The sequence below is a fragment of the Mauremys reevesii genome, linkage group 15, assembly GCF_016161935.1.
Source record: "Mauremys reevesii isolate NIE-2019 linkage group 15, ASM1616193v1, whole genome shotgun sequence".
Lineage (NCBI taxonomy): Eukaryota > Metazoa > Chordata > Testudines > Geoemydidae > Mauremys > Mauremys reevesii.
This window is the reverse complement of record NC_052637.1, coordinates 16,596,018-16,619,695: the sequence shown is the minus strand read 5'-3', so window position 1 is coordinate 16,619,695 and position 23,678 is coordinate 16,596,018. Positions and strand designations below refer to the sequence as shown.

Below are 23,678 nucleotides of genomic sequence, written 5' to 3'. Positions count from 1 at the left end.
TAGTGGGCTGGGCCCCAAGGACCTGCACAGCGCCACCGGGTCCTCCAAGACTCCCAGACTGGAGCATTGGCACGAGTGCTCCCTGTCTCTCTCCAGGGCTCCTGGCAGTGAATCCAGCCCAGCCAGATTCCTGCAGGAGGCCTGTACAGTACACCTTAGAATCATAGAATCATAGAATCTCAAGGTTGGAAAGGACCTCAGGAGGTCATCTAGTCCAACCCCCTGCTCAAAGCAGGACCAAACCCAACTAAATCATCCCAGCCAGGGCTTTGTCAAGCCTGACCTTAAAAACCTCTAAGGAAGGAGATTCCACCACCTCCCTAGGTAACCCATTCCAGTTCTTCACCACCCTACTAGTGAAAAAGTTTTTCCTAATGTCCAACCTAAACCTCCCCCTCTGCAACTTGAGACCATTACTCCTTGTTCTGTCATCTTCTACCACTGAGAACAGTCTAGATTCATCCTCTTTGGAACCCCCTTTCAGGTAGTTGAAAGCAGCTATCAAATCCCCCCTCATTCTTCTCTTCTGCAGGCTAAACAATCCCAGTTCCCTCAGCCTCTCTTCATAAGTCATGTGCTCCAGCCCCCAAATCATTTTTGTTGCCCTCCGCTGGACTCTCTCCAATTTATCCACATCCTTCTTGTAGTGTGGGGCCCAAAACTGGACACAGTACTCCAAATGAGGCCTCACCAGTGCTGAATAGAGGGGAATGATCACATCCCTCGATCTGCTGGAAATGCCCCTACTTATACAACCCAAAATGCCATTAGCCTTCTTGGCAACAAGGGCACACTGTTGACTCATATTCAGCTTTTCGTCCACCGTAACCCTTAGGTCCTTTTCTGCAGAACTGCTTCCCAGCCATTTGGTCCCTAGTCTGTAGCAGTGCATGGGATTCTTCCGTCCTAAGTGCAGGACTCTGCACTTGTCCTTGTTGAACCTCATCATATTTCTTTAGGCCCAATCCTCTAATTTGTCTAGGTCCCTCTGTATCCTATCCCTACCCTCCAGCATATCTACCACTCCTCCCAGTTTAGTGTCATCCGCAAACTTGCTAAGGGTGCAGTCCACACCATCCTCCAGATCGTTAATGAAGATATTGAACAAAACCGGCCCCAGCACCGACCCTTGGGGCACTCCACTTGATACCGGCTGCCAGTGGAACCATTGATCACTACCCGTTGAGCCCGACCATCTAGCCAGTTTTCTATCCACCTTACCGTCCATTTATCCAGCCCATACTTCTTTAACTTGCTGGCAAGAATATTGTGGCAGACTGTATCAAAAGCTTTGCTAAAGTCCAGAAATAGCACATCCACTGCTTTCCCCTCATCCACAGAGCCGGTTATCTCATCATAGAAGGCAATTAGGTTAGTCAGGCATGACTTGCCCTTGGTGAATCCATGCTGACTGTTCCTGATCACTTTCCCCTCCTTTAAGTGGTTCAAAATTGATTCCTTGAGGACCTGTTCCATGATTTTTACAGGGACTGAGGTGAGACTGACTGGCCTGTAGTTCCCTGGATCTTCCTTCTTCCCTTTTTTAAAGATGGGCACTACATTAGCTTTTTTCCAGTCATCCGGGACCTCCCCCGATCGCCACGATTTTTCAAAGATAATGGCCAATGGCTCTGCAATCTCATCGGCCAACTCCTTTAGCACCCTCGGATGCAGTGCATCCGGCCCCATGGACTTGTGCTCGTCCAGCTTTTCTAAATAGTCCCGAACTACTTCTTTCTCCACAGAGAGCTGGTCACCTCCTCCCCATACCGTGCTGCACAGTGCAGCTGTCTGGGAGCTGACCTTGTCTGTGAAGACAGAGGCAAAAAAAGCATTGAGTACACTAGCTTTCTCCACATCCTCTGTCACTAGGTTCCCTCCCTCATTCAGCAAGGGGCCCACACTTTCCTTGACTTTTTTATTGTTGCTAACATACCTGAAGAAACCCTTCTTGTTACTCCTAACATCTTCGGCTAGCTGCAACTCCAAGCATGATTTGGCCTTCCTAATTTCACTCCTGCATGCCTGAGCAATACTTTTATACTCCTCCCTGGTTATTTGTCCAATCTTCCACTTCTTGTAAGCTGTTCTTTTGTGTTTAAGACGAGCAAGGATTTCACTGTTAAGCCAAGCTGGTTGCCTGCCATATTTACTTTTCTTCCTACACATCGGGATGGTTTGTTCCTGCAACCTCAATAAGGATTCTTTAAAATACAGCCAGCTTTCCTCGACTCATTTCCCCGTCATGTTATTCTCCCAGGGGACCTTGCCCATCAGTTCTCTGAGGGAGTCAAAGTCTGCTTTTCTGAAGTCCAGGGTCTCTGTTCTACTGCTCTCCTTTCTTCCTTGTATCAGGATCCTGAACTCGACCATCTCATGGTCACTGCCTCCCAGGTTCCCATCCACTATTGCTTCCTCTACTATTTCTTCCCTGTTTGTGAGCAGCAGGTCAAGAAGAGCTCTGCCCCTAGTTGGTTCCTCCAGCACTTGCACCAGGAAATTGTCCCCTACACTTTCCAGAAACTTCCTGGATTGCCTGTGCACTGCTGTATTGCTCTCCCAGCAGATATCAGGGTGATTAAAGTCACCCATGAGAACCAGGGCCTGTGATCTAGCAACTTCTGTTAGTTGCTGGAAGAAAGCCTCGTCCACCTCATCCCCCTGGTCTGGTGGTCTGTAGCAGACTCCCACCACGACATCACCCTTGTTGTTCATACTTCTAAATTTAATCCAGAGACTCTCAGGTTTTTCTGCAGTTTCATACTGGAGCTCTGAGCAGTCATACTGCTCTCTTACATACAACGCAACTCCCCCACCTTTTCTGCCCTGCCTATCCTTCCTGAACAGTTTATATCCATCCATGACAGTACTCCAATCATGTGAGTTATCCCACCAAGTCTCTGTTATTCCAATTACATCATAATTCCTTGACTGTGCCAGGACTTCTAGTTCTCCCTGCTTGTTCCCCAGGCTTCTTGCATTTGTGTATAGGCATGTAAAATAACTCACTGATCATCCTGGTGTCCCAGTATGGGGCTGGAGCCCTCCCCTCTTGCACTCACCTATTTGTGCTTTCTCCCGATATCCCACTTCCCCACTTACCTCGGGGCTTTGGTCTCCTTCCCCCGGTGAACCTAGTTTAAAGCCCTCCTCACTAGGTTAGCCAGCCTGCTTGCAAAGATGCTCTTCCCTCTCTTCGTGAGGTGGAGCCCGTCTCTGCCTAGCAATCCTTCTTCTTGGAAGACCATCCCATGGTCAAAGAATCCAAACCCTTCTCTCCGACACCATCTGCGTAGCCATTCGTTGATTTCCACGATTTGACGGTCTCTACCCTGGCCTTTTCCTGCCACAGGGAGGATAGACGAGAACACCACTTGCGCCTCAAACTCCTTTATCCTTCTTCCCAGAGCCACGTAGTCTGCAGTGATATGCTCAAGGTCATTCTTGGCAGTATCATTGGTGCCCACGTGGAGAAGCAGGAAGGGGTAGCGATCTGAGGGCTTGATGAGTCTCAGCAGTCTCTCCGTCACATCATGAATCCTAGCCCCTGGCAAGCAGCACACCTCTGTTTTCCCGGTCAGGGCGGCAGATAGATGACTAGTCCCCCTGAGGAGAGAGTCCCCGACCACCACCACCCTCCTCCTCCTCCTCTTGGGAGTGGTGGTCGTGGAACCCCCATCCCTAGGACGGTGCATCTCATGCCTTCCAATCAGTGGAGTCTCCTTCTGCTCTGTTCCCTCAGATGTATCATCCACTCCACCCTCTGCACTAGTACCTGCGGAGAGAACATGAAAACGGTTGCTCACCTGCATCTGTGTTACTGGTACATGGACGTTTCTGGTACTCTTTCCTCTTCTGGAAGTCACATGCCGCCAATTATCCTCGCTGGCCTTCTGTCCCCGCTGCATAGCCTGCTCTGAATCTTCAGAACATTGTGCCCGCTGAAGCTGATCCTGACGTCTATCCAGGAAATCCTCATTTTCTTTTATGGAACGCAGGGTTGACATTCGTTTCTCCAGACCTTGAATCTTCTCTTCCAATATGGAGATCAGCTTACACTTTGTACAGACAAAGTCGCTTCTATCCTGTGGAAGGAAGACGAACATGGAGCATCCTGTGCAGGTCACAACAGCGGATCGCTCAGCATCCATGGTCTCTTCCTTCTAAGAGCTTCCTTACTTGTGGCAGACGCTACTCAGAGAAACCTGCGAGGGGGGGCCTCACCAGGCTCTCTCCAGGCGAACTCCCAGGCAAACTCCTTCTGTTTGCCTCTCTGCTGTTCACTTCTCAGCTGGTTTGCAGCTAACTGCCTTTTTATAACAGTCAGGCCCAGCTGGAACAAAGCACTCCCAGGTCACACTGGTCATGCCTTCAGGATGCAAAGCTCAGTGAATATTGGCAGCAACACAAGCAGCCTTTGCAAAGCGAGGTACCAATTTATTAATCCCCTGGCTACAGAATGTGGAAGTCCTTAGGGCAGCACAAAGAGCTGTGTCCATGCTGGCCAAAGCAGTGCCATGATGGGCCAGCCAAGCTGTGATGGACCCCACTCCTGGCTCCTTCTCCTGTCCCCCCAAAAAGCTGCCTCCTTCCAGTCACCTGACACCATGTTCTCCTGCTCCGTTGGGCTGGGTTTTCCTGCTGTTCATTGTTCAGTGGTTGGGGCATTCCTTTGTCTTGCTGGATCCTCTGATTTGGGTCGGTTTCAGACTGTTCTTTAATGACCATACGCATTTCCCCCCCAGACTGGGTGGTGACACGCACATGCCTTCTATGCCATTCCAGGAGCAGTATTAACCCTTTGGCACCCATTGGGGAGCGATGCAATGTGCAGAGGGACACTGAGGCATGCTGAGGCTTCATAAAAATATTACAGAAAATTCCCACTGGGCTTCATTTCCCCTCTTGCTCACCCTGGGGTATATCAGGAGTAAGCCACTGACGCCACATACTCCTCAGGTGTAAATCAGCATCAGGCCTTTGACTTCAATGGAGCTGTTTTAAGTCACACCAGCTGGGGATCTGGCCTCTTGAAGTTGCATTTGTGTAGCCCCAGAGAGCAGCCTGGAGCTGTCCGACCTGCATAGGAGCAGCATGACACTTCTGAAGAGGCCGAAATGTAGGTCAAGACAAAAGGGCAGCTGCTCCAATTCAGCCTTCTAGCCAGATTCCAGACCCAGCTGCTTTTCATTAAACCTTCATTCTCAACAGGGGCTGAGAGCCAGGGGCCTCCTGGAAGACTGTGGCTTTCCGTGACCTTACCCCGGATACCAACAGCCCTTTCTCAAGCTGCAGATTTTAACCTCTCCACGTTTGGCAGCTGTAGTTTTATGCAGGTGTGAGCCGGCAGAGGTGTTTATTTCAAATCCTACCCAAGGCTTTTTATACCCACATCATTATTTTTTATAGTACAGAGGCTCATAATCAGGGCCCCGTTGCGCTGGGCGCTGCACAGACACATAGTGACCGAGATCAGGGCCCCGTTGCGCCGGGCGCTGAACAGACACGTAGTAACCAAGATTGAGGCCCTGTCACGCTGGGCACTACACAGACACACAGAGACTACTGAGGTCAGGGCCCGGTCATGCTGGGTGCTGCACAGACACACAGTGACCGAGGTCAGGTTCCCGTTGCACCAGGCACTGCACAGACACACTGTGACTGAGGTCAGGGCCCTGTCATGCTGGGCGCTGCACAGACACACAGTGACCGAAGTCAGGTTCCCGTTGCACCAGGCACTGCACAGACACACTGTGACTGAGGTCAGGGCCCTGTCATGCTGGGCGCTGCACAGACACACAATAAGAGGTAGTCCCTCCCTGAAGAGCTAAATAGACAAGAATTATTATCAAATGGGAAAACTGAGGCACCAAGCGGTAAGGCAATTTATAGAAGGGGTCAGAGGCAGAGCTGGGAACAAAACCCTGCTCTCTGGAATTGCAGCAAATGCCTTTAAACATAAAGCTAGCCTACGTCTCCTTGTCTGCCTTATAAAATCATTCACTTTCTTTCAACTCTAACAAAAAATCATGGGGCTATTCAGTCAGAAGGGGAAGTGGCTAGGAACTGGGTGGTATCCCTTTAGAGTCACAGAGTTTAAGACCAGATGGGACCATCAGATCGTAGTTTGAGCTCCTGTGTTAGTAATGGGAGGTGTTAGTAATGGGAGATTCGATTATTAGAAATGTAGATAGCTGGGTCTGTGATGACTGGGAGAACCGTATGGTGACTTGCCTGCCTGGTGCGAAGGTTGAGGATCTCTCGAGGCATCTAGATAGACTTATGTGTAGTGCTGGGGAGGAGCCGGTGGTCGTGGTACATGTAGGTACCAATGACATAGGGAAGGGTAGGAGAGATGTCCTGGAAGCCAAATTTAGGCTGCTAGGGAAGAGACTGAAATCCAGGACCTCTATGGTGGCATTTTCAGAAATGCTTCCAGTTCCACGCGCAGGGCCAGGTAGGCAGGCAGAGCTTCAGAGTCTCAATGCGTGGATGAGACGATGGTGTAGAGAGGAGGGGTTCACGTTCATTAGGAACTGGGGAAACTTCTGGGATGGGAGGAGCCTATACAGGAGAGATGGGCTCCACCTAAACCAAAGTGGAACCAAACTGCTGGCACTAAACATTAAAAAGGTTGTAGAGCAGTTTTTAAACTAGGAGATGGGGGAAAGCCGACTGCTGCAGAGGAGCGTGTGGATCGGACACAGACTTCTCTTAGGGGAGAGTCTGATGATAGAGAATCTCCAGGTTATAGTCAGGAGCAGAGGACTGAAAAGTATAATGTAAGGGCTGGATCAGATGATAAACAGTCACATAAAAAAGAATCTGGCACATCAGAAAAAGGCAGGCTAATAAACAGGGACAAGTTTTTAAAGTGCTTGTACACAAATGCCAGAAGTCTAAATAATAAGATGGGTGAACTAGAGTGCCTTGTGATAAAGGAGGATATAGATATAATAGGCATCACAGAAACCTGGTGGACTGAGAGCAACCAATGGGACACAATCATTCCGGGGTACAAAATATATCGGAAGGACAGAACAGGTCGTGCAGGGGGAGGAGTGGCACTATATGTGAAAGAAAGTGTAGATTCAAATGAAGTAAAAATCGTAAGTGAATCCACATGTTCCATAGAGTCTCTATGGATAGAAATTTCATGCGCTAGTAAAAATATAACATTAGGGATCTATTATCAACCACCTGACCAGGACAGTAATAGTGATGATGAAATGCTAAGGGAAATTAGAGAGGCTATCAAAATTAAGAACACAATAATAGTGGGGGATTTCAATTATCCCCATATTGACTGGGAACATTTCACTTCAGGACGAAATGCAGAGATAAAATTTCTCAATACTTTAAATGACTGCTTCATGGAGCAGCTGGTACAGGAACCCACAAGGGGAGAGGCAACTCTAGATTTAATCCTGAGTGGAGCGTAGGAGCTGGTCCAAGAGGTAACTATAGCAGGACCGCTTGGAAATAGTGACCATAATACAATAGCATTCAACATCCCTGTGGTGGGAAGAACACAACTGCCCAACACTGTGGCATTTAATTTCAAAAGGGGGAACTATACAAAAATGAGGGGGTTAGTTAGACAAAAGTTAAAAGGTAAAGTGACTATAGTGAAATCCCTGCAAGTTGCATGGGCCCTTTTTAAAGACACCATAATAGAGGCCCAACTTCAATGTATACCCCAAATTAAGAAAAACAGTAAAAGAACTAAAAAAGAGCCACTGTGGCTTAACAACCATGTAAAAGAAGCAATGAGAGATAAAGACTTCCTTTAAAAAGTGGAAGTCAAATCCTAGTGAGGCAAATAGAAAGGAGCACAAACACTGCCAACTTAAGTGCAAGAGTGTAATAAGAAAAGCCAAAGAGGAGTTTGAAGAACGGCTAGCCAAAAACTCCAAAGGTAATAACAAAATGTTTTTTAAGTACATCAGAAGCAGGAAGCCTGCTAAACAACCAGTGGGGCCCCTTGATGATCAAAATACAAAAGGAGCGCTTAAAGACGATAAAGTCATTGCGGAGAAACTAAATGGATTCTTTGCTTCAGTCTTCACGGCTGAGGATGTTAGGGAGATTCCCAAACCTGAGCTGGCTTTTGTAGGTGACAAATCTGAGGAACTGTCACAGATTGAAGTGTCACTAGAGGAGGTTTTGGAATTAATTGATAAACTCAACATTAACAAGTCACCGGGACCAGATGGCATTCACCCAAGAGTTCTGAAAGAACTCAAATGTGAAGTTGTGGAACTATTAACTAAGGTTTGTAACCTGTCCTTTAAATCGGCTTCGGTACCCAATGACTGGAAGTTAGCTAATGTAACGCCAATATTTAAAAAGGGCTCTAGGGGTGATCCCGGCAATTACAGACCGGTAAGACTAACGTCGGTACCGGGCAAATTAGTTGAAACAATAGTAAAGAATAAAATTGTCAGACACATAGAAAAACATAAACTCTTGAGCAATAGTCAACATGGTTTCTGTAAAGGGAAATCGTGTCTTACTAATCTATTAGAGTTCTTTGAAGGGGTCAACAAACATGTGGACAAGGGGACTATGTACGGTGGACATAGTGTACTTGGATTTCCAGAAAGCCTTTGACAAGGTCCCTCACCAAAGGCTCTTACGTAAATTAAGCTGTCATGGGATAAAAGGGTAGGTCCTTTCATGGACTGAGAACTGGTTAAAGGACAGGGAACAAAGGGTAGGAATTAATGGTAAATTCTCAGAATGGAGAGGGGTAATTAGTGGTGTTCCCCAAGGGTCAGTCCTCGGACCAATCCTATTCAGTTTATTCATAAATGATCTGGAGAAAGGGGTAAACAGTGAGGTGGCCAAGTTTGCAGATGATACTAAACTTCTCAAGATAGTTAAGACCAAAGCAGATTGTGAAGAACTTCAAAAAGATCTCACAAAACTAAGTGATTGGGCAACAAAATGGCAAATGAAATTTAATGTGGATAAATGTAAAGTAATGCACATTGGAAAAAATAACCCCAACTATACATACAACATGATGGGGGCTAATTTAGCTACAACGAGTCAGGAAAAAGATCTTGGCGTCTTCGTGGATAGTTCTCTGAAGATGTCCACGCAGTGTGCAGAGGTGGTCAAAAAAGCAAACAGGATGTTAGGAATCATTAAAAAGGGGATAGAGAATAAGACTGAGAATATATTATTGCCCTTATATAAATCCATGGTACGCCCACATCTCGAATACTGTGTACAGATGTGGTCTCCTCACCTCAAGAAAGATATTCTAGCACTAGAAAAGGTTCAGAAAAGGGCAACTAAAATGATTAGGGGTTTAGAGAGGGTCCCATACGAGGAAAGATTAAAGAGGCTAGGACTCTTCAGCTTGGAAAAGAGGAGACTAAGGGGGGACATGATAGAGGTATATAAAATCATAAGTGATGTTGAGAAAGTGGATAAGGAAAAGTTATTTACTTATTCCCATAATACAAGAACTAGGGGTCACCAAATGAAATTAATAGGCAGCAGGTTTAAAACAAATGAAAGGAAGTTCTTCTTCACGCAGCGCACAGCCAACTTGTGGAACTCCTTACCTGAGGAGGTTGTGAAGGCTAGGACTATAAGAATGTTTAAAAGGGGACTGGATAAATTCATGGTGGCTAGGTCCATAAATGGCTATTAGCCAGAATGGGTAAGAATGGTGTCCCTAGCCTCTGTTCGTCAGAGGATGGAGGTGGATGTCAGGAGAGAGATCACTTGATCATTGCCTGTTAGATTCACTCCCTCTGGGGCACCTGGCATTGGCCACTGTCAGTAGCCAGATACTGGGCTAGATGGACCTTTGGTCTGACCCGGTACCGCCTTTCTTATGTTCTTACGTGTATCACTGGCTGCCAGCACTTGCACACTCAACCCAGCAACCGAGGTGAGACTAAAGTCAGTGAGACCATTGGTTATTTTTGACAGTAATTTCCAAGGATGGATTTCTTTGCTGTGCTCTCCAAGCAGCCCAGCTCCACTCCCATGATGTTATCTAGATAATGCAATTAAGAGACCCCTTCTTCCCCACCTGCGCCTGGGAAAGAGGGAGGTGCCGACAGCTTCAGAGGCATCTCTCTCCCAGCTGCCTCGCTTACTAGCCTTCAATTTTCAGTCTCCCTCCTCTTCATGGCTGCAAGAAGGACTCCAGCTCCGGTTCCCAGTCTCCTGTGCTGTAACCCAATTCACTGTCTTTTGCAGTGAAAACTAGAGAGCAAGAGGCAGCTGCCGACAGGTCCCGGCAGGGGAGGGAAACAGAAAACAGTATCCAGCTGCAGCCAGATGCTGAACTCTGTGCTGTCTTGGAGAAAATACCATATTCACAGCCATGGAATGAAGGAGTCCACCCGGCCCTGATCCAAATGAGTGAAGTAGCTGAGAGCTCATTTGCTCCGGGCTCTCCGCAATCATAAGGAACTCAATACTTGTTTTTATCTAAATGAACACTGAGATTCTGAACCACAATTCTGTGTCAAGGTGTGATTAAAAACTACATCCAGATGAAGTTATGGTTGATAATAGTACATACCAGTAATTGAGGGTAAGATGCATTACAAGGATGTTATCCCAAAAACCAAACATTATAATTCCAGGAGGTTCTGTTAAGGTTAAACTTAAAAAGAAATCCAGCACACACATTGAGGTATGGATATGCACAGTTAAGTCACCCAAACAACCTTAACTCTGCCCTCTAGCAACACCATGAAATAGCCATGTGTGTCATTAATCCAGTGTCATGTTTGTGAGCACTCACAAGCAATTTAAAGGGATATCACCCAATTCCTGTACCCTACAGAAGGAGGGATAAGTAAAGGGAGCTAGGGAATGAAGGCCATCTCAGAGGTGGTCATATGTCCTAGCAAACCAATGAACATACTGAGCTGTGAGTCCAGATCTGAGGCTGTTTGTTTGGGAATGATATTCGCCTGCCATTAAATTTTAGTATTTGGAGATAGGCGATAACACCCCCCACCTCTTTAAAATCACCAGGTTAAAATTCAGCCCCTAAATCCTTGTTGAAGCACCTAAGTAAGGCCAGGTGTTTAAGCGTGTGCGTGGTTCTCAGAACATGAGTAGTCCCATTGGAATCCTACTCATGCGCTTAAAGTTTGGCACCTACTTAAGTGCCTTGCTGACCTGGGTCCTAAAAGCTAGAGCCGGTTTCTTCAGCTGCCGTGAGGACTTTTAGGTCTGGGATGGCCCACTGATGTCACTTTTGGCTATTTTGACAGCCGTGGTGGCGGGAGAGGGAATGGACCATTTGGGTTAACCGCTCAGGAGCCAAATTACATAAGGAAAAGGGTATTGCCGCGTCCGGTACGTCTACACTACGGGATTATTCCGAATTTACATAAACCGATTTAGTAAAACAGATTGTATAAAATCGAGTTCACGCGGCCACACTAAGCACATTAATTCGGTGGTGTGTGTCCACGGTCTGAGGCTAGCGTCGATTTCTGGAGCGTTGCACTGTGGGTAGCTATTCTGTAGCTATCCCATAGTTCCCGCAGTCTCTCCCGCCCCTTGGAATTCTGGGTTGAGATCCCAGTGCCTGATGGGGCAAAAATCATTGTCACGGGTGGTTCTGGGTAAGTGTCATCAGTCATTCCTTCCTCTAGGTAAGCAACGGCAGACAATCATTTCGCACCCTTTTTCCCTGGATTGCCCTGGCAGACGCCATAGCATGGCAACCATGGAGCCTGTTTTGCCTTTTGTCACTGTCACCATATGTGTACTGGATGCCGCTGACAGAGGCGATTCAGCAGCGCTACACAGCAGCATTCATTTGCTTTTGCATGACAGCAGAGATGGTTAGCAGCCGTTCTGTACCGTCTACCATGCCATTGTAAATTGGCAATGAGATGACGATTACCAGTCCTATTGCACTATACCTTCTGCTGCTGTCATAGGTGCCCCTGGTTGAGATCAGCTGGGGACGCAAAAGACAAAAATGGGAATGACTCCCCGAGTCAATCCCTCCTTTATGGTATCTAAAAATAGAATCAGTCCTGCCTAGAATATGGGGCAAGTGTACTAGAGATCCAGTGTATCAGAGAACTAGAGAACACAGCTGCTCTGTGTCAGATCATGCAGGAATGATGAGCTGCATGCCATTCACAGGGGGTGCTCCTGCAACAACCCCACCTGTTGCCTCCCTCCTCCCCCAGCCTTCCTGGGCTACCGTTGCAGTGTCCCCCCATTTGTGTGCTGAAGTAATAAAGAATGCAGGAATAAGAAACCGTGACTTGTTAGTGAAATGAAATGAGAGGAAGGCAGCCTCCAGCTGCTATGATAGTCCAGACAGGACATTAAGCAGTGTGGGGGAGAGGAGACCAGCATCCTGCTGCTATGATAGTCCAGGCAGTACAGAATCTTTTCTTTACACATGAAGGGCGGGGGCTGATAGAGCTCAGCCCCCTGTTGCTATGATGAAGATGGTTACCAGCCGTTCTGTACCATCTACTGGGAAGCAGTAGCACTCATGGGCTGATGATGAGGATGGATAGCAGTCCTATTGCACTACACCATCTGCCACAAGGCTGATGATGACGACAGATATCAGCCATATTGTACCGTCAGCCACCAAGGAGGGGGGGCGAGGATGCTACAGTACAGTGCCGCAGCATCGCGTCTACCAGCAGCATTCAGTACACATAGGGTGACATTTAAAAGAGTCAAGAGACAATTTTTTTCCCTTTTCCTTCTGGGGGTGGGGGTGGGGGTACATTGACGAGCTATGCCCTGAACCACCGCGGACAATGTGTTTTGACCCTACAGGTATTGGGAGCTCAGCCAAGAATGCAAACGCTTTTCGGAGACTGCAGGAAGTGTGGGATAGCTTGCGTCCTCAGTCCCCCCTCCCTCCCTCCATGAGCATCCATTTGATTCTTTGGCTTTCCGTTACGCTTGTCACTCAGCAGCGTGCTGAGTCTCTGCTATGGCGTCTGTCTGGAGATTTTTTAAAAATACTTTGGACTTTCGTCTTCTGTAACGGAGCTCTGATAGAGCAGATTTGCCTGCCCATACAGCGATCACATCCGTACGGTCCATGCTGGAGCTCTTTTTGGATTTTGTTTTCGGACTGCATCGCCAGCCATGCTGATAGGAGCTCCACGCTGGGCAAACAGGAAATGATATTCAAAAGTTCGCGGGGCTTTTCCTGTCTACCTGGCCAGTGCATCCGAGTTCAGATTGCTGTCCAGAGCGGTCAGTGGTGCACTGTGGGATACCACCCGGAGGCCAATACCGTCGATTTGCGGCCACACTAACCCTAATCCGATATGGCAATACCGATATTAGCGCTACTCCTCTCGTTGGGGAGGAGTACAGAAACCGGTTTAAAGAGCCCTTTATATCGATATAAAGGGCCTCTTAGTGTGGACGGGTGTGGCGTTGAATCGGTTTAATGCTCCTAAAATCGGTTTACACGGGTAGTGTAGACCAGGCCCAAGGTGCCTGTGCTGCATAGCTCTGAGCATGGCTACTCCACCTGAGCCGATGACTGTTCAGCGTCGCAGAGGATGTTGTATGAGAGCCACCAAGCAACCAGAGAGAGCAGGGAATATTAATGTCACTCAATACCACACACTTTTCAACAGGAGTTCTCAAAGCACTTGCCAAAGGAGGCCACTATTTTTATCCCCCTTTATCAATTGCGGAAACCGAGGCATGGAACAAGGCAGTGACTCACTCAAGGTCAGCCAGTCGGCTGGAGTTGTGCATAGAACCCAGGTCTCCTGAGTCCCAGACCAGTGGACTATCCATTAGGCAGCCACACTGCTTATTACACTCACTAGGAGCAGCTGTCCTGGCCTGCATGATAAAACCAGGGTTAATGGATGTGATCAGCCTGTAACCAGCCCATTCATCCTAGACTCACAGATTCCAGGGCCAGAAGGGAGCCTCTTGATTTTCCTGCTTCTGGAAAAAGGGTGCTACATCAGCTTCCTCCATTAGCATAACTGGTAGGAAGCCATGGAGGAATCCAAGTAGCTGGGCTAAGTTCTTCAGACTCTCATATTTTCTAGAAGTCTGTTCTTGCATCAGTGGGGATTTTTCCAACGAATTCAGAGAGCACAGGATTAAGCTTAGATCCTGCCATGCTGAGCTCCCTACTCAGCTTTCTAGAGCTCCCTCTATGTAGCTGATAACCAAAGTGAAGAGGGTCACTTGATCATGGTTTATCAATACCAATCTGAGAAGGAGATTTCTGATAGCGGACGGGCTCCTTGATCTAGGAGACAAAGGCAGGCAGAGATCCAGCAGCTGGAAACTGAGGCTAGATAAGTCCGAATGGAAAATAAGGGGCGTGTTTTCAACAGAGAAGGGAATTAACCACTGGAATAGTAACACAGGGCTGGGGTGAAGTCTCCACTTCTTGGGGTCTGTGAATGAAGCTTGGCTGTCTGTTTATGGTCCAGCAGGCAGGGTGTTAGCCTGGGACTCTGAAGACCCATATTCAGTTCCCTGCTCTCCTACAGATTTTTTCCTAGGGACTTATTCTCTCTGTGCCTTAGTTTCCCATTTATAACATGGGGATAATAGCATTGTGTTACCTCACAGGGGTGTTGTGAGGATGAGAGCAGCGAAGGCTGAGGGATGCTCAGATATTCTGATAATGGAGGCTGTGTAAGTACCTTAGCTCTCTTTCTAAAGAGTTATTCTAGCTCATCCACAAGATATGGGCTCTCTCAAGATATGAGGGGTTTTCTGGCCTGTGTGATATAGGAGGTCAGACTAGATGGCCATAAAGGTCTCGTCTGGCCTTAAAATCATGAAAATCTAACCTAATCACCTGTCTCTGTCTCCTTTACCCATGTCATCTATTAATCTGGGTTTGGGTTTTCGCCCTTGTATCTAAGCACTTCTGATGTCTGTGCTGTCCTTCTAATGCTAGTCCAATCTGTGTTTCCCTTAGCGGAGGAGATTGCGATCAGCTGGCCCCGGATAACTGCTTTTGCCGAGTCCCACAGGAGGAGAGGATTGGTGTCCGGTAAGTTGTTCTGGGTAGGGTAGAAACATGCCTGTGGATTCTTCACACTACAGAAGTGCTCCTCAGGGTAAATCAAGGGGCGGCCCATGGAGAACACTCCTCATTCACACAGGGAATCTGTTTCAGCAACCCAAGTGCATTACTCCTAATTTAGCCCACAGATCCCTCTAGGCTACCTTCACTTTCCCTCACATCAGAGCAACATGCTGATAGCCTGGTTCCCTTTCAGGTATAGAGATGGAGTCAGAGCAGGGCCAGCTGGAGCCAGCCCAGGTGCAGAACTCAGCCACGGCTGGGCCCAGCGAAGGAGGGATGACCCCTGACTTGCGTCGGCAGCTGGGTCTCATCCTGCAGACCGCCGGCCGGAGCCAGGTGGAGAAGATGCTGCGGGAGCTGGTGAGGGAGCAGAGCCAGGAGGGCAAGCGCAAGGCTCGCAAGAAAGCCACAAGGAGTCCCAAGGATGGAGGTCAGTGGCAGATGGGAGGGCAGGGGGCATTAATGGAGAGGAGGGAGGGAGGTGCCTGTGGCGTGGAGAGCAGAAAGATGCTGTGTATGTGCATTTGTACCTGAGTGGTGTTATACTCTAGTGCAGTGGTTCCCAAACTGGGGTTTGTGAACCCCTGGGGGTTTGTGAAATATTACAGGGGGTTCTCAGGGAAAAATTCCCTAATGGTGGACAGAGCTGTCCCTAGGGACCCCAGGCAGCATGGGGCCAGCAGCCCAGAGCCCCTGGACTTCCAAGAGCTAAGCAGCTCAAAGCAAGCGTATCTATCACACTGAGGAGATTTAAACTTCAAGACTCCTTATATGTAATGGAAAGGGAGGTGGATATTTTTTGCTGTTTTTAAGATTAAATAGGCAGCTAGTACTGTTTTTAAAATTATTATGAAGAACAAGTTTAAGCTTTGTTGTAAGGTGTGTTGTTTGCCTGGACTTCTCAAGACCTGAATGCTTGTGTAGGAGGAACTCTTTGAGTTGGCTTCTTAAATACCTTCCTGCTGTTTCACATCTGATACTCCTTGATGAAACATAGGAGCCTTGTCTTATAACAGGCTTATTCAAAGTGATACAAGCTACAAAAGGGAGATCTTGGAAGAGTGTTGCCGTTTTCATAATGTAATACAAATATTGTAATGATAAATAACAATTAATAATAAAGTGTGTAATAAGCATGTCATAAAAACAAATTTAATATTTCCAAGATCACTGCTTTTATAACTTATACTCAGGTAAAGGAGAAAATCCCTTGAAATATTTATTCTTAGGAGGGGGTTCACGAGACTTGACATTTTAGTGAAAGGGGTTCACACGTTGTTAAAGTTTGGGAACCACTGCTCTAGAGGCTGGGCCGACAGAGAAAATAAGAGACCTACTACTGCTACAGCTAGTGGGAGTTCCCCTTTAGTTCACGGAGGCAAGGCCTGTGTTTGTGGAGCAGAATGACCTGGGTTCATGACCCTATTCCTCCAGCATTGAGGTGTGTGGTTATTAAATATTTAACCTGTAGCTAAGTCCCTGTTTTAAGGACAGATCCCCAGCTGGCATACCTCCCTTGACTGGATGTGAGTCTACACTGATTTCTACCAGCAGAGGATCTGGCCAGAATTTTGTCTCTCTCTGTAAAATCTCCATACAAATAAAGTCAGATGAGCTTGAAAATTGTTGGGTGAGTGGGGAAAATTTGAAGACAATTGATCAAGGGATTTCTGAGATCCAGTGCTCTAAAATGAGCCCATGTGGCAAAAATTAAGCCATATCAAAACAGCAAAGTTGCACTAAATTGGTTTTTAAACTGGTTTAATTAAACCAATGTAAACCCCTATGCAGACACGCTCTGGGCTTATGTGTAAATGGAGTTATTTTGGAATAGCTTTAAATTCATAGAGTGCAAGGCCAGAAGGGACTTGTCATGACTTGAAAGAGGGCAGTCAGACCTAGTGGTCAGAGCAAGCGTCAGGCAGAGTCAGGAGGTCAGAGTCCAAGACGGGCCAGAGAGCAAACAGAGTCAGGTGTCAGGAGGCAGACCTGGTCAGGCTACCAGGAGATTGGGGTCAGGCACCAGGTTACAGACAGCCATCGAGTAGCAAAGTCAAGGACAAGACAGGGTCAGAAACCGGAGTCTAGGGTCTATCGCAGGCATGGTCTAGAGCAGAGACAGACAGGCAGTCTGTGTGGTTGCTCAGACAGCTCCCCTTCATGGCTTCCTAGTTTAAGTACTGGTTATCAGCCAGCGAGGGAGTTGTGAGGGGCCCCCACTGCCATCCTGCTGGGCGGTATGTACCGCTGAGCACAGCCTCACACGGTCCTCACATGGGAGCCCTGCCTAAGCCTCCTGTGATGACACAGAGGTGTCAGAGGCCCAGAACCCCCTGGGCCCAGATTCCAACCCTTTACTATGGTGCCGTCACAGGCATGTCTGGGTGAGCCTTGTGGATTTCTTCTATCGCATCAGGTCTGTAGACATGGGAGGCAGGATCCCAAATGCATTCTCCGGGGCCATAGCCATTCCAGATAATACAGGTGTCCATTGGGAGCTGAGGAAGGCATGTACTTCGCATTCCTCATGACCCTGGATTTTAACTGGTGAAAGCAGTGGTGTGGTTCAAGCTCAATGTAGGGCTTCAGAAGAGAACATGGAAAACTGGGTGTATTTTGAGAGACTGAGGAAGCTGGAGTTTGAAGGTAACGGGGTTTAATTTGCTGGCATGTTGGGAAGGGTCCAAGGAGCTGGTGGTCCAATTTTCAAGTGGGTTGCCTGGTCTGGAGGTGTATGGTGGCAAGCCACACCTTCTGGCCTCCCGTAAATACTGGAGCTTCTTGTCACTGATGGTCTGCATGCCTCTTGTAGGCCGCCTTAGCCACTTCTAGGTGGTTCTTGAGCTCTTCCTGAATGAGATGGATCTGTTGGACCCAGTTGGTGGTGACTGGGGTTGGGGAGGCTGCTGGGTAACGCTGGATTGGAACCTGTAATTAGCGAAGAAGGGGCTCCAACCTATGGAGGCATGTCAGCATTTTTGTAAGAACACTCTGCATAAGCCAGGAGCATAGACCAGTTATCTTGATGATAATTTACAAAGCACCTCAAGTAATCCTCCAGTATTTAGTTCACCTGTTCAGTTTTTCCTTCTATTTGGGGGTGGTATGCAGTGGAGGTGGATATGCGGATGTCCAGTAGCCTGAACGATTCACACCAGAAGCAAGTGGGGAACTGTGGGCATTGATCGGAAACTATGTGGCTCGGAGTCCGTGGAGTAGGATTTGGGCCATAGCCTCAGCAGAGGGCAGCTGGTTGCAGGAGATGAAGTGGGCCATTTTGGTCAGGCGGTCCACACCCGTTAAGACTATGGTGTGCCATCTGACAGTGGGAACTCCACAGTAAAACCTGGGCGGATGGCAGACCAAAGACTAGCTGGAGTCTCCAGGGGTACTAAGGCACCAAGGGCTCTGGTTCAGGGTATCTTGGTACGTGCACAGCACTCACAGGAGTCCACGTTTGCTTAGACCTCAATCCACGTGCAGGGCTACCAGAAAAAATGGGCAACCATGCGGAATGAGCTGCCATTGGAGTGTCATGGCACAGCCATTACAACTTCAGTCAGGGGTGTTTTGGGGGCACATATATGTGCTTGTCGAAGTACGTTATCTCATCCCGCATGGTGCACCTTAGCCACAGTGGCATGGGCTGTGTCCCTTGGGCAAGCAGGTCTTCTTTCACGAAGGACTGGATGAGAGAGAGCAGGTCTTGCTGAATTGTGGCATTACCAAAGTTACCGGGCTTGAGGAGGTAGGGAGGCTCAGAAGTCAGTTCTTCACTTCCCCGGTAGAATTCCCCCTTCTGTGACAGAGCATCGGCTTTCTCATTTTGCTTTCCTGGCAGTAGATGATTGTAAATTCAAACCAAGAAAAGAACAAGGCCCAACTTAACTGCCTCTGGTTCAATGTTTGGGCGTTGGGAAGGTGCTCGAGGTTCTTATGGTCGGTGAAGACCTGTACTGGGTGCTGAGCTCCCTACAGGTGGTGATGCCATTCTTCAAATAGTTTTTATGGTAAGCAGCTATTTGTCCATACTTCATCTCAGCAGGGGTAAATTTTCAGGAATAGATTGCACAACTGTGCAGAACTGACGGGGGTCTGAGTTGCTGTGTGGGAGGGATAGCTCAATGGTTTGAGCATTGGCCTGCTAAACCCAGGGTTGTGAGTTCAATCCTTCAGGGAGCCATTTAGGGAACTGGGGTAAAAATCTGGGGATTGGTCCTGCTTTGAGCAGCGAGTTGGACTAGATGACCTCCTGAGGTCCCTTCCAACCCTAATATTCTAAGATTCACCCCATGCACCACGTTGGATGCATGTTTTCACTACCGATGGATGAATTGGGTCAGGGTGTGTTGGGATTGGGACCATGGTGAAGGCAGCCTTTAGCTGGTCAAAAACGAGCTGGGCTTTGGGCGACCAAGCAAATCACACAGCTTTGCGGAGGAGGGAAGTTAAGTGAGAAGAGACGTTAGTGATGAATCTCCTATAAAAATTTGCAAAGCCCAGGAAGCGCCGAAGTTCCCAGAGAGTTCGGGGTGCTCTCCAGTTGCAAATGGCTTCCACCTTCTGCGGATCCATCCTAATTCCCTCTGGAAAGATGATGCATTGCAAAAATCATTTGGTGGTTTGGTTGAAGGTGCACTTTTCCAGTTTGGCATACAAACCATACTTCCATAGTCTCCCCAGGACATGGTGGCAGTTCTGCTCCAGGTTCTCAGGAAATACCAGTTTATGGATGAGGTAGGTAATCACATACTGGTCTAGGAGATCCCTGAACACATCATTCACAAAATGCTGAAATGTTGTAGGAGCACTGGTTAAGCCAAATGGTATCACCAAGTATTCAAAGTGCCCATATTGGGTACAAAAAGTGGTCTTCCATTCGGCTCCAGGTCTTATGTGCTCTAGATTGTATGCCCCCTCCTCCAAGGTCTAGTTTTGTGAAGATCCTGGTGGTCCTCAGGCAGTCCAGCAATTCCAGAATAAGGGGTAAGGGGTACTGGTTATGAATAGTCACTTGGTTCAATGCACAATAGTCTACGGAGAGGTGTAGTGACCCATCCTTCTTCACAAAGAGGGCTGATGCCCCCACTGGAGAGGTGGATCGCCAAATGAAGCCATTGGTGAGGTTTTCCTGGATATACACACATAGCAACTCCAGCTCTGGATCAGACATGGAGTATATCTGCCAGTAGGGCACCTTTACCCTGGCATGTAGGTCTATCAGGCAGTCAAAGTCTCTGTGTGGGGGTAGTGAGTCTGCATTTTTCTTTTCGAACACATCCAGGTAGTTGCAGTACTTGTCAGGGAGGCTGAGGTTCTGGCCTGTTGCCACTCATATCTGGGTAGACCCCACCATCCAGTGTTCTGCTTCTGAGAGTCTCCTCCCATCCTAAGGCCTAGGTACGGGTCATTTTGGGGTTGGTTGCATCATTGGAGACATGCTTTCTGACTATATTCGAAGGAGAAGCTAATGTTCCTCCACCACCAGGAGATACATGGGTCATGCTGCTCCAACCAAGGAATGCCAAGTATTATCGGGAAGAATGGGGAGCAGATCACATCAAAGCATATTGTTGCTTGGTGCCTTTCCACTACGGATGGTCTCTTGAATCACTGGGCCCAACAATCAAGGTGACCCATCAATCATCTCCACAAGGTCTGGTGTGGGTTTTGGCCAGACCTAGAGGGTTTTGGCTGCCTCAGCAGCTATAAAGTTGGCAGCAGCCCCGGAGTCTATCATCGCTAGCTATGGGGAGATCTACTGTGCTTGCCCCAAGACCTGCAACTTCAGTAGCAACTGGAAATACAGAGAGGCACCATGATTCCCAGGTGGGGTTCTACTAGAGGGTGGGGTTGGTTCTGGATCATGGAGTTCACACACACACACTGGGCCTGGGCTGGTCCATTTCCCAAGTTATTCTGAGCTGGGCAGGAGGCAAAGGTGTGTCCTGGTCGTTCCCCACCCTCCCCACAAGTGAAAACAGAGGTTCAGCTGTTGTTGACACTCACTCCTCCGGTATCAGACGTCGGCGACTTAGGTCAACCTACAAGGGTTCAGGACTCAGTTCTTCAGGCCTCGGTGTGGAGGGCGGGTGCGGGGTGTCGGGCCACATACCTTTCATAGAATCATAGAATATCAGAGTTGGAAGGGATCTCAGGAGGTCATCTAGTCCAACCACCTGCTCAAAGCAGGACCAATCCCCAACTAAATCATCCCAGCCAGGGCTTTGTCAAGCCTGACCTTAAAAACCTCTAAGGAAGAAGATTCCACCACCTCCCTAGATAACCCATTCCAGTGCTTCACCACCCTCCTAGTGAAAAAGTTTTTCCTAATATCCAACCTAAACCTCCCCCACTGCAACTTGAGCCCATTACTCCTTGTTCTGTCATCAGGTACCACTGAGAACAGTCTAGATCCATCCTCTTTGGAACCCCCTTTCAGGTTATTGAAAGCAGCTATCAAATCCCCCCTCACTCTTTTCTCTTCTGCAGACTAAATAATCCCAGTTCCCTCAGCCTCTCCTCATAAGTCACGTGCTCCAGCCCCCTAATCATTTTTGTTGCCCTCTGCTGGATTCTTTCCAATTTTTCCACATTTTTCTTGTAGTGTGGGGCCCAAAACTGGACACAGTACTCCAGATGAGGCCTCACCAATGCTGAATAGAGGGGAATGATCATGTCCCTCGATCTGCTGGCAATGCCCCTACTTATACAGCCCAAAATGCCATTAGCCTTCTTGGCAACAAGGGCACACTGTTGACTCATATCTAGCTTCTCATCCACTGTAACCCCTAGGTCATTTTCTGCAGCACTGCTTCCTAGCCATTCGGTCCCTAGTCTGTAACAAAAAAAAAAACAAAACAGGAGTACTTGTGGCACCTTAAAGACTAACAAATTTATTTTAGCATGAGCTTTCGTGAGCTAAAGCTCACTTCTTCGGATGCATAGAATGGAACACACAGACAGGAGATATTTATACATACAGAGAACATGAAAAGGTGGAAGTATGCATACCAACAGGCAGAGTCTAATCAATTGAGATGAGCTATCGTTAGCAGGAGGAAAAAAAACTTTTTGAAGTGATAATTAAGATGGCCCATAGAAGGTGTGAGGAGAACTTAACATAGGGAAATAGATTCAATTGGTGTAATGACCCAACCATTCCCAGTCTTTGTTTAGACCTCTAAACAAAGACTGGGAATGGTTGGGTCATTACACCAATTGAATCTATTTCTATTTACACCAATTGAATCTATTTCTATTTAGACCTTTAAACAAAGACTGGCTAGGTCAATAAAGGCACCTAGGTGCGTCAGTTTTCGACATGGGCTAGTTAGTCTTTGACCCCATCATTGAGTCCACAATGGAACTAGTAAAGTTGGGCTGTCTCCTTCCATTCAACATCAGCCATGAGCCGTCGGAAATGGGAGGTGTAGGAGGTGGCCAGCTCTTGCCCCTGGCAAAGCTTGAGGGCAGACTGTGCTGTGCAGATCAAAGAGGGCCACGAAGGCTTGCAAGAAGGCATCCCAGTCGGAGAGTGCAGGGCTGTTCCGCACCAACAGTGGGGAAACCCAATGGAGCACTTTGCTAGAAAGCAGGCTGAAGACTAGCCTCACCTTAGTCTGGTCTGTGGGTACACTCGGGGGCAGATCAGGAAAAGCAGCCTGCATTGGTCTAGAAAATCCCAGAATTTCCGAAGATCCCCATCAAACCGTTCGCGCAGTGGCGCCGTGGGGCCTGGTTCAAGTGGTGGGTGGTTTGTTTGGGCACAGAGTGTCACTGCTTCTCCCTGTGAGTGCGCTAGCTGCTCACCTAGGGTCTGTGCATTGAGGGCACGCTGCACAGCGTGGGTCTGTAGTGCGAGGTCCTCCGCCTGCAGAGAGGTGCCTTGATCCTGCAGGTCCCAGGCCATCGGGGGGGAGCGGCTGATTGGAGGGTGGCCAGCCCCTCTCATCATCTGTGGAGGGGTTGGATGGATGTTGGGGAGAAGCAAAAATGGTCTGAGCATACTGTCATGACAGGGATGAGGGCAGTCAGGCCTAGTGGACAGAGCAGTAGTCAGGCCAAGTCAGCTACTGGAAGGTCAGAGTCTGAGACGGGCCACAGAGCAAACCGAGAGTCAGGTGTCAGGAGGCAGACGGGGCCAGGTTACCAGGAGATCAGGGTCAGGCATCAGCCACCCAGTAGCAAAGTTCAGGACAAACCAGAGTCAGAAGCTGCAGTCTCGGGACTATCGCAGGCAGGGTCTGGAGCAGAGACGGGGGATTTGAGGAGATTTGGGGGGTATGAGGGGAGGAGGGAGGACAAGGGGGATTTGAGGAGATTTGGGAGGTATGAGGGAGGGGAGGGGGAACAAGTGGGGATTTGAGGAGATTTGGGGGTCTGAGAAGAGGGGCAGGGGAACAAAGGGGGTGTGAGGAGATTTCAGGGGATATGAGGGGAGGGGCAGGGGAAGAAGGGGGGATTTGAGGAGATTTGTGGGGATGCGAGGGGAGGGACAGGGGAACAAGGGGGGATTTGAGGAGATTTGTGGGGATGCGAGGGGAGGGGCAGCGGAACAAGGAGGGATTTGAGGAGATTTGTGGGGATGCGAGGGGAGGGACAGGGGAACAAGGGGGGATTTGAG

The 23,678-nt window shown here is 48.3% G+C and overlaps 1 protein-coding gene across 6 annotated transcripts in view; it reads left to right on the top strand.

Moving 5' to 3' along the window:
* The window catches only part of LOC120382991 (zinc finger protein 665-like), a 42,878-nt gene that overhangs the window by 4,349 nt on the left and 14,851 nt on the right, over positions 1 to 23,678 (top strand). For all 6 annotated transcript variants that reach the window (XR_005588316.1, XR_005588315.1, XM_039500538.1 and 3 more), the window contains 2 exons: positions 14,942 to 15,016; positions 15,246 to 15,482. Coding sequence is in view for 4 of the 6 variants with exons in the window: in XM_039500538.1 (XP_039356472.1) it covers positions 14,942 to 15,016; positions 15,246 to 15,482 (312 nt within the window). In the remaining 2 variants the exon portion in view is untranslated. The remainder of the gene's footprint in view (positions 1 to 14,941; positions 15,017 to 15,245; positions 15,483 to 23,678) is intronic.